At 34.3% G+C, this 11675-nt stretch overlaps 1 protein-coding gene across 1 annotated transcript; it reads left to right on the top strand.

Annotated features, from left to right (window-relative positions):
* Nucleotides 1-6833: 6833 nt before the first annotated feature.
* Nucleotides 6834-11365, top strand: LOC113780553 (arabinosyltransferase XEG113-like). Its single transcript, XM_027326347.1, has 4 exons — nt 6834-7067; nt 7900-7998; nt 8040-8354; nt 9470-11365. Exons 1-4 carry the CDS (start codon nt 6834-6836, stop codon nt 11363-11365), a joined length of 2544 nt encoding a protein of 847 aa, XP_027182148.1.
* Nucleotides 11366-11675: the final 310 nt, after the last annotated feature.

The raw sequence follows: 11675 nt of genomic DNA, 5'->3' as shown, positions 1-11675 counted from the left end.
AAGTAGTAGACACACGAAATTAGTGATACATTTAAGTGAATGTTCTTGACATTTCTTGTGTTTGATTTGGTCTTCACTTATGATTGCACCACGAAAGTTGAGAGATAAAAATGTTGGCTATATTTGATTCATTGGCAAAAGCGAGTTCCGATTGCTGAGTGAAATATATCCTTAGCAATACAAGAATATTAGTGATAATTAGCTAGTTCATCCATAGTTAATACATTTCATGGACTCTATAACCTAGGACATTTGCATTTACTTGAACTAATTCAAATTTATTAATTTGATTTTGTATTTTACATTATTATCATTTGAGTTATTCAAGCATTCTTGAGAGTTTAGATAATAGATAGAGTTAAACCCTTATTAGTTGGTAGTGATTCTCATAGGAACAGTCCTAATTTCTCAATATTACAAGCACCAACTTGTATGCTTGCAGTGAATGAAGTTTAGATATAAAATTTAGAGGTAGGTTAGAACCCCATCAATTACCTAGGAAATATAAGCCAGAAAGGCAAGAGTTTTAGGCGTTGTTCTAGTTTGTTTTAAGTTTTGCAAAATCTGATTATAAAAAGTGATTATAAAGAATAATCAAAATGAACAATAGCTCTCATTAGGTGATTATAGATTTTGGGCTTGTTCTTGATTGATTATATTAACCGATTATAGATTCTGATTTTGGATAATCAATTTTTGTAATGTTCTTGTTTGCTTTTGTGTTCAGATTATAAATTTTTAATAATAAAAAAGCTATTTACATCAACTAACTGCCTATTAAATAAACATTTTTAGTAGTCAATTACTGTTGGGTTGTCAAACTAGCAAAAATAAAATTCCTACTCTAAAAATATATAATTTGAATATAGTGGTGAGTAGAGTTGTATCTATAGGAATTGGGTGATTTATTTTCTTAGAGAAACAATAAGTAAAATGGGGGACCGGTAGGAAATTAATCTAACTAATCGAATTAAATAAAGACAAAAATACAAAATTAAATAAAGACAAATTAATAAAAGACATCACTAATCAAAGGTCTAATCTCCACTTTGGTTCACTTTACTCATCATCGATGCAAAGATAAAATTTATTTATTTATAAATAAATTGGTTATGATTGTCAACAAGCTCTGACAACCTATCTTTCCTTATTGTTTCGATAATCACAACAAATTCTGTGATTATTTCCCTTACTAATTAAGCAACCCTAAACAAACTTTTAGAATTCAACCTATTGACAACATTAATAATTAAAGAAGCTACCAATTCCAACCAATAAACACACAAGTTCGGTTCATTTAAACTAGATTATTTATTCCCGTGATATATATTCAAAATTTGCTATTACAATCAAATTATATCACTCGCCACAAAAACTTAAACTATGAAACAATTATTGATTTGGTATTTTAGATGGCAATAAATTATTCTAATAAATAAATAGTGGCCAGTTATTTAATCGTATAAAACAATCATGTTACTAACAAACAGAAAATATATAAATATTTATAAATAAATAAAACAAACAAATCAAATTAGATCTCACAGTATTTGTCGAACCAAAGATTTGATTATCCTCTAACTAGAACAAGAAACTAACTACTCCTCATGGTAGATTCATAGCCAAAGAAAAGCTAGAGTTTATTGTTAAGTGAAAGTGATGAAAAGGAAGTCCCGTCAAGCACAACTAATGTGACTAATATATGATAGTACCTACGGTTTCCTTCTTTTAAAAAGGATAAGAATCCTTTTACTAATATGATTCTAATAAATATTAAAACTAATAAAAAGGGAAACTAAATATATCATCTCTAAACTAATAGTATCCAACTTCAAAAGGGAAATAAAATCTCTTCCTAGTTGATCAGTAGAAAAAAATGAAGCAGGGCCCCCTTTAACTCTAGCAACATCCAGACTTTTTAGCAAATTAAAATGTGGTCGTGCGTTATAGAAGAATGTCTTCTGGTAATTCAACCTTTAATGCACTTTTAATTTTCTTTCAAAAGTCCTATAAACATTTTCAAACACCAAATATGAGTAGAATTTAATATTTAACACCACATTTTACCATAATTAAGAGGAAATATGTATAAATAAAATGCACAATTAACTCCCTAACAATTACATCAATCACAACAAAGTTTCTAATGAAATTCTCAAGATACCCGAATTTTTAGTCAAATGGCATTAGTAACAATAGTTTCAGTCATTGGCGCAATTTCTTTAACCACGCCTATTATATTTTTGTATTAAAAACCCATTTCCATGTCAAGTTCAAAAATCAAACTATGTTTTTCCAAGAAAATAAAAAATAAAAAATTATAATTTCAAATCCACCTCTAAGCATTATTTTTTAACAAAGGCACCTATTATGAAATCATGAGTAAAAGTCAAATAAAGAAGCTTATCTGGAAACAAGAATAAAAGTATAATATGATGTTCTAAATAAAAGATCATATAGTCTAGCCAAACCATAGTTATTAAACCCAACCCGGGAAGGAACCCGGCGAAGGAGGTGGGTCAACGGGTTACTGGTTTAACCGGTGGGTGAGTGGTTTAACCGGTGGGTCACTACATATATTTAAATATTATATTTCATAATTATTTATATAAGATATATGATATAAATTGTAATAAATAATACCATAACAAAAGCTCATTTAATTTAATTTGTTATAAAATAATTAATTCATATAAGAATCAATCAAATATAAAGTTATTCATTAATATACCAAACTTCAAGTGTAAAATTTTATCTATATTTAGTGTAATTATCTAGCTTATTTATGAATTTTAAGTGTAAAAAATTATTAAAAATAATATTTGTCTTTAAATGAATTATGTAATATGTTATTTTTGAAATCCATTTTATAACTTATAGAGTTTGGAGGGTAATAAATTTTTATTAAAAGATTCCAAATAAATTTGTTTTAGAGAAAAAAAGATAGAATTGAAAAAACATTTATATATCATAATAAAGCTACTATATCAACATATTTGGAAGTAGTTTGGTGGTAAGCAGGCGGTAGTGTTGGGACAGAGGTTCGAAGTTCGAGTTCCAACAACAGTAATTAATTTTTCCACAAAATCCGGTTAGTGACAAACCCAGCCAAAACCGGCCAGGTTTCTGGTTTAATCCGGTTCGACCGCCGGGTCGTTGACTAAGTCAACAGTCTCTTTGCAGAGGTCCGAAGTTCGAGTTCCAACAACAGCAATTAATTTTTCCACAAAATCCGGTTAGTGACAAACCCAGCCAAAACCGGCCGGGTTTCCGGTTTAATCCGGTTCGACCGCCGGGTCGTTGACTAAGTCAACAGTCTCTTTGCACAAACTATCTGATTCCAAATCCGGCCCGGTCCAATGACCAGTTCAACCGTCGGGCCGGGCCGGGTTTAATAACTATGAGCCAAACATATTGCACACCAAATTATATATTTGAATAAAATATCATTGCAGGAAAAAGTGGAATGGAAAAGTGTGGTAGCGACTCAAAATAAGCCAAAACTAGAAAAAAAAAAAAAAAGGAGTAAGCAAGGGTCTTTCCTCAAATACTTTTTAAAAATTTTTTTTTTCCCTATTCTTAGTAGTTAGAAATCGATTGTTTCCTCTTAATTTGGTTTCATTTTTTCTTTGACCAAATTAAGGGATAATCCAATAAATAGTTAGTTATTCAAGCATTAAATTGCATTCTTGTGAAAATATAAGGTTATTTTTTGTAATTTGAACGATTGTCATGGAAGGAAAATGTAGGTTCAGTAGATGGTAATTTTATAACTTAGAGTAGTTGGCCACCAAAAGAATTTTAGATCTCTACCTACATTCCAAATATCCAGGCTTCCTTGAAAATTTCACCAATAAGTATGTAGACACCTGTTTGCACCGGTGGTGATTTAGTCTCTTCCGAATTTTCCTTTGACCTCTTTAAATCCCCTCCTCCCCTAGTATAGAGAGTAGGAGTAGATGTCAAAAAAGAAAGAAAGATGGTAGTGTTCCCCCTTTACCCGGTATAGAGTAGGAATCCATCACTTCTAGAGGCTATAGATCATGTATAGCTCTCATAGTATGGTTAGTTGAGGTAGTGAATGTACAGCTCTTACAGACATCTGGTATAGCGAGCCGATTGTTTCTGCTAGGAAGTATTCCTTCCTCTATTCAATAAAAATAGTTACTTTCTACCTAAAAAAAAAAGCGTAAACTTGACGATAACTTTTAGCATAGACTTGGAGAACGAAAACTTCAATTTTATTCCTTTTTACAACTTAAGTGAGACTTCTTTTTTTTTTTTTTTTTTTTTTCTTTGGTAGGAATGAAATCAGTGTGGCTGGCCTTACATGGATAAATCTCAACATGGAAAGTTGATGAATATTATTATCACTGGACATTAAATTTTGAGAAGACTAGTGAGATATGCTCTTGAATTAAAAGCAGGACTAGTGTTTCTTTGGGTGTCATTTCTGAACTTCACATTTCTTTTTAGAGTAGCCTCTCGGAGCCTAGAAAAGGTACAACATTGCTTTCCTTTCTGATTGACTACGTATCTAATTCAATTCTCTTTATTTCTTTCCCTTACGTTTTCTTTTCTGCTAAAGGTAGATGTACTAACTGATGTAAACTTAACTTGCATTTTAGTGGCCATTCTTCTGTAAAACAAAGATAGGGATATGCTTTAGGATAGAAAGCTATACAGAGATCTTCAGAGGTGAACTGGTGTTTCATTTATTTAATTGTTTTTCAAAAAAGAAGAGAAAAAAGTTCAAAATGAAAACTTATAATTTTGTTAGTGATTCAAATAAGAAGCAATTCATTTCAAGTTCAATTTTGTTTTCTAATGTATGCATTACCTATTGAAGTTAGTTGTGGGATAACATTTTATGATATAACACAAAATTGCTTAGTTGAAAAAATCATGTGATTTTACAAGTAACACTCATCGTAAATAGTTGATGGTAAAACCATACATCCACAGCAAATTTACTATTTAATGCAGTCACCATAATCTTCCATCTCTTGGCGCTGTACAATTATTTGCACCTCATCAATATATTTTTGTATTCATTTTCTTTTTTCTTTGAGCAAATTTGTATTTATTTTCACCTACGAAAGCTACGAGGCAAAGCAATTTAAGTAATTTCTTAGAAAAACACAGAGTCCAAATTAATGTTACCAACTGCATCTATAGTTTGTATACTAATATATAGTCCTCTTCATTTGCCAACTAATAGTTGACTTGAGCATATTAAGTTATGATTCCTCTCGTTCATCTAAAACCTTTTCTTCATTCAAGTACAAAATGCACTGATAACAAAACTGAAGAGGGAAAGGATGATTCACAACGTGATAAAGACAAATTTCACGACCAGGAACTAGTTCACGAGCAATTTACCCAAGTGATGTCAAAGAAAACGAGGAAGCAGCTCTCAAGGCAAGGTAAAACAATGCAGACACGTCAAGATGTTAAACCAAAGTTCCATGCTCACTCACAATCCCACAAATGTGGGGCACCCTCGTGTGGATGAGTTCGTTTGATTGATCTGTTATGTGTTTTTTTCTTTCCTAACTGTCTTTCTTTTTACTTCACCAGAGGTCAGGTTTGGCCCCCCTCTATTTTGCTGGGTTTGTTTTTCCTTTCTTTTCGATATAAATAAATTAGGGGATGGCATCCCTACCCCAATTTGGGGTTTTGGAAAAAAAAAAAAAAAAAAAAAAAAAAAAAAAAAAAAAAAAGTTTGATCTATTGTCATATTAAGTTTCTCAGCAGACAAATGACACACACACACCACACACACATATATTGCTTGTTAGGATTGAAATCAAAATATTGTTTGATTCCATGATCATGTATTTAGTTAAGTGCCTGAATCCCAATGAATCTAGCTTGCTTTTTCCTTTGCTAGTAGCCATTAAATTAAATTAAGAAAGAAAATCAGTACATGCGTAAACTAACAACTAATAAACAAACTAGCGAAACAAATTGCCCGGTTTTTGCCTTGATCTTTCAAATTTATAATTCTGCGATCTCTTAGCCTGATAACTCAAAATGGAAAATAAACATCAACTTGATCTCAAAGATGCAGCAATTACGACGCCATTATTAAAATAATCTCGTGGATAAGAGGCTTAATTGACGTGCCATCTTCCCAAGTATAACTCCAACTATTGATATACAACAATCTTTGGTAGTTCTTTTCCATATTACCAAAGAATCAAACAAAATATTCATGTCTTTTTACAACCCATCCTTCCTAGAACCATACCATGGTCAAGTATGAAGTCTTTGTACTCCCTGTCTCTCTCTCTCTCCAAATAACACTTGAAAGCTAAGAACAAGACAACTACTCCTATAAATAAGTCATTGCTTATGCCAAATTGCCAATTGACTACTCCTATAAATAAGTCACATACACAGCTACAGTAAAGCTAATGCCAAATTGCCAATTAACTGTGTAAAATTCTGTGACAAACTGCTTAGTCATTGCTTATGATTATCATATACAGCTAACATACCTAAGATTCATTACTTATGAATTATGAACGTGCTCATGTATATTGTGGTTTGCTTGCTCATTTGTGTTTCATGTTAGATTGTTGTTCTGGGGTACCGACATTTTGTATTTGTGTGTGATGCCAACCTTGTGGCAATCTTATCTGCTTTGAGATTTTATTGCGGATGCTGAAGTGTTCATTTATGTCAAATTGAATATGTGTAGTGTTTATTCAATAACAATGAAACACCATTTCTTTTGTTAGTTATCACCTTGACTAATTTTAATCATTTGAAGAAGTGAAAGCCACACAAGAACGGAGAAGAAACAGGCCGTTGAGAGCAAGGAAGACATGCAATCCTCAGACAGAAGCTTGGCAGATATGCAATCTGACATGCTTTTGGAGATGTTTGCTTCCTTCACCATGATAGAAATTATTATGAGCATTTCTGCTGTTTGCAAATGCTGGAAATCGCTTTCTTCTGAGCTAACAATGTGGAAAACCTTAGATTTGACCATGTTCAGAGACTATTTTAGATCCCAACACTTGGGAAGAGCTGGTTGTACCAAGAGTTGCCGGCTTTTGGTATTAACTCTAGGATTAGGTTTATTTCATTCGGCAAAAATCAATTGCTTTGAGTCGAAAAAAGACAACTGCTCGTTAGGATTAGCATGCTTAGTTCATGTGCCGGGGTTCTTAGCTTAGGTTGGGAACACCTAGAGTAGTTTATCCCACATCGGGTCGGGGGGTTGGGTTAGTTGGGTAGATAAGTCCCTGGGGTTGTACCAAGAGTTGCCGGCTTTTGGTATTAACTCCAGGATTAGGTTTATTTCATTCGGCAAAAGTCAATTGCTTTGAGTGGAAAAAATAATGAACGTGGGTTACTATTCTTCAAGGCTGCTCTAAATCTTGGTGGCCACAAAACGGAAAAACTTAAAGTTTGATATTTCACCCGATATGAAAGATGGGCTGTTGGTCTATGCTGCTGAAAGGTACTTTATTTGTGAATCGTTTCTTGTGCATTGCTAGGATCTAGGCCCTATTCTTACCTGTTTAACTTTTTTTTTTCTTTTTTTGCAACTGACTAAAAGTTTTGTATTTGAGAAGAAGTTAAATACGTGCATCTGTTTCAAACTTTTTATGAAATGGAATGTTGTTTGTCAAAGTATCTATGGTCACTTCTCATAATTGACCAAAAGTACACGATACACTTTGAATTTATTTTTATCTTAAAACAAGAAAAAGAGGAAATTTGTAATTCCTTATGTAAGTTAAAAACAAATTAAAACCCTTATATTAATCTAGTTTTTAGGGTAAGAAATCTATAATCTAATGGTAAATAACTGATAAATTGATAATTTAGAAACTCTTTTTCAAGTTTAACTTTCGTATATACTAACACAGCATTTCTATGTAGGTGCCCGTGCCCCCATCTGAAACACCTTTTTCTTCCATCTTTACTGTTATTAACAGACCAAGGAGTAAGGACTATCGACAGCTTTTGAATTGTGGGGAAGTACTCTTGAAACTCTCATTATTTCACTCTATACTCGTCAGCATTCTGCCAGCATATTTCAAATCATTGGCCAAAACTGCAAGATTTTGACAGTGCTCAGGCTTCGTGTATGCGATCTTGTTAATCAAATTTCTTCCACCATAACCAATTGCTTACCAGGGTTAAAGGTCTTCGTTCTTCGATGTGATGCTATAGAAAAGGACGCCCTGAAGAATTTACTAGACGGTTTGGCAAACCTTGACGAACTCTACATCTCCATCAGTGCCACTGCACTAGCAACAGACCCTTTTGGATTATCCGAAATTCTGGCACCCTTCCAAGATGAATCAATTGTCCAGAAAGCTTCCATGCTTCGAGTTTTTCATTTTTGCCTAGGAGCTTGTGCAAAAGTTCTAGGTTAAATTGTCCTTGCCTAGTTAATTAATGAATCATACTGCACAATGACTTAATCTAATAAGTGCAGTGTTGCAACCATGGAATGTCTTGCATCCTTGGAAACTCCTCATTATTTACGCTCTCTCATATTTGGTGTGCATCTTCCCCAACAATATATCTTTGGGTAACTTCATTGGTTTTACAAAGTGTTTCTGAGAATCTTTGCATGAAAACTTTAACATCATTACAAAAAATTGTCTTATTACGTTATTTTTTCACGGCATATGGACTTAATATTCATAACTATAACATTGCGATATAACAAGAATGAGCCCTCTGTCCCATCAATAACATACTAGTTCACTTTTTGGTGTCCAGAATTTTTTGCATGCATGACATTTGAAATACTCTAATACTTAGCTTTCATATTCAAGGACCCTCTGACATGATTAGACAAAATTTGCACATTTAACTTATTTGTTGTATAAGTAAGTTTTTATCAACCTCAGATATATAACCATCTCAATTTATAATTCCTTCTGAAAATGATTGGTCCAGCCCCAATGGGCCCAATCAATAGGAAAAGATAGAGCATGGCAAACAATTTCGTCGTGGCCCTGAAGCAATTGCAGCAAGAGGCGCATCTCAGCCAAGTTTCAGCTTTAACAAGTGCTTTGGTTGACTTTCACCAACAAATGCCCAACGCCCTTTCCCTAATGCCATTTGGCCATAGCCTAAAGCTCATGCATTCAACAACTTAATATTACATAGCATAATCTAAAGAAAAAAAGCAGTGGAATCTATCAAATTGTAGCTATGGCTTTAAGTAGCCCATTGCTAATCTATTCGACTTCTGCGGCAATACATGGCATTAGACCATAACCCAAAGCTCATAAAGATCAAAATGCAGTATTAAATACCACAATCCACAAAGATAATCTCAAATAGCCATAATTACTCATTTAAATGTACTTGTCCACATTTTCCGTGGCGATTTACTACAAGTTGATATTAACCTACCTGAATAATTTGAGTTTCATTCAATTTAAGTCAAATTCCTTTGTGGGTTTCTTTGGGAATGTGTTGATCATTGCAGAGGAATAATCCATTGAAAAATATGGCAGATTGCAAGGCAATTTTTTTGCCAATCTATGCAATTGTGGTTATAGGAGCATCCCTGTATTGTCTTTTCATTTTCTCTGATGTTTATAGGAGCTGCTCTTCCTCCTCCTCTTTTTCCCTCTTGTCCAGTAGTCCAGGCCAAAGCCAGGCATCCAATTCATCTCATAGGACTAATAGTGGGAATCCTTCACTGGCTCCCATTTCCAGGATGGAAAACAAATTAGTCAAACCTATCTGGGCGGTCCCTCCGGCTGGCTCTCAGAAGATGCCTCCTCGTAAGGCCTTCAAATTGAGCAAGAAGTTGGTTCAACAAAGAGTGAAGGATAACATTATAATAGTTACCTTTGGTAACTATGCTTTCATGGATTTCATCTTAAACTGGGTAAAGCACTTGACAGAATTGAGTATCGAAAATCTTCTTGTTGGTGCCATGGACACAAAACTGCTGGAGGCTCTTTATTGGAAAGGAGTACCAGTTTTTGATATGGGTAGACAAACGAGCACAATAGATGTTGGCTGGGGCTCACCAGACTTTCAGAAGATGCAAAGGGAGAAAGCTATTTTGATAGATGCTTTCCTCCCTTTTGGTTTTGAGCTGTTGTTGTGTGATTCAGATACGGTTTGGTTGAAGAATCCCCTACCATATCTAGCACGTTTCCCTGATGCAGACATATTGACATCCACAGACCAACTTATACCAACAGTCGTGGATGACAGTTTGGACTTCTGTGAGCAAATTCAGTTTGCATATAATGTAGGTTTATTTCATTGGCGGCCATCAAATTCCTCAAAAAAATTTGCAAAAGAATGGATAAAACTGCTTCTAGCGGATGAAGGGTTATGGGATCAACAGGGTTTCAATGACATTATTCGCCGGCAACTGGGCCCATCTGTTGATCAAGATAGTAAACTTACTTATGCTTATGATGGAGAGCTGAAGTTGGGTTGTCTCCCAGTAAGCATTTTTGGTGGTGGGCATACTTTTTTCGTCCAAAAGATGTATCAACATCTTGGACTCGACCCTTATGCAGCGCATGCAACATTCCAGACTAGTACTGAAGCAAAGCGTCACAGATTCCGAGAAGCAAATCTTTTGTTCGATCCACCAAGTTACTATGATGTCCCTGGAGGGTTCTTGACGTTTAAACCTTCTATACCCAAGAATTTGTTACTAGATGGAGAGCATAATATTCAATCACACTTTTCGCTTGTTAATTACCAAATAAAACAAATTAGAACTGCATTTGCTGTTGCTTCATTGCTTAATCGTACATTGGTAATGCCTCGCTTATGGTGCCGGATGGATAGTGTTTTTTTTGCACATCCTAGAGATTTGACAGGGAGTATTATGAGACAACCTTTTATCTGTCCTTTGGATTATGTATTTCAGGTTAACATCATGGTGAAAGAATTGCCAGAAAACAAATTCGGACCTTCGATCAGATTTAGGGAGCATTCTTTGTTTGACAATCCATCCATGCCCCAGAAGGTGAAAGATTCATGGCTTGATGTAGATCTTTGTCAAGAGTGGTCACAAGGCTGTCAAGTTTCATCAAACACTACAAGAAGTCAAACAGGAGTCCTCAAATTTCCCAAAAATAGCTCTGAACAAACATACACGGCCGTATTCTCATCATTCAAAACTGTCAAAGTCATTCAGTTTTCATCAATGCGAGATGCCTTCGCAGGTTTCGCTGACAAGCTCAAGGAAGAAAAGTTCAGGAACCGCATGAAGGCATATATGGGTAGATGGTGTTGCGTGGAAGATCACGATCCACCCCACATATACTATGACATCTACTGGGACGAAAAGCCTGATTGGAAACCTGAACCACCTCAGACCCCTGAAGATGACCATCCACCTTCTTAAGGCTCTTACTCTTGTCTGTGATGATGTTGCTCAATGTGTATAATGCTAGAGATGTCTTAATACCTAAAGTCAAATAATGTTGTTACTTGTTAATTTTGCCCTTGGATTAAGTACTTTTAGCATTCTTTCCATAATTGGTAACAGATATTCATATTGTCTAGGCCAGCACCTGGCATGGTTAAGCTCCACAGACCAAAAAAAAAATTTTGGTCAATTACACCCATTACCATGTGATCCATATAACATTTTAAACATCTAAATAATGCCCATATGATTCTATATAAAGTAAAAATTTAATAGAAAGTGGCAT

The sequence above is a fragment of the Coffea eugenioides genome, chromosome 8, assembly GCF_003713205.1.
Source record: "Coffea eugenioides isolate CCC68of chromosome 8, Ceug_1.0, whole genome shotgun sequence".
NCBI classification, from domain to species: Eukaryota; Viridiplantae; Streptophyta; class Magnoliopsida; order Gentianales; family Rubiaceae; genus Coffea; species Coffea eugenioides.
Note: the sequence above shows the minus strand (reverse complement) of the source record. Positions and strands in the feature narration are given on the sequence as shown.

Bases quoted from the DNA above. Each gene is read 5' to 3' on its own strand.
- LOC113780553 (XM_027326347.1), top strand. From the start codon at position 6,834: ATGCAATCCTCAGACAGAAGCTTGGCAGATATGCAATCTGACATGCTT. The intron at 7,068-7,899 runs GTATTAACTCTA...ATTTCTATGTAG, and splicing joins CCAAGAGTTGCCGGCTTTTG to GTGCCCGTGCCCCCATCTGA. The intron at 7,999-8,039 runs GTACTCTTGAAA...TATACTCGTCAG, and splicing joins AGCTTTTGAATTGTGGGGAA to CATTCTGCCAGCATATTTCA.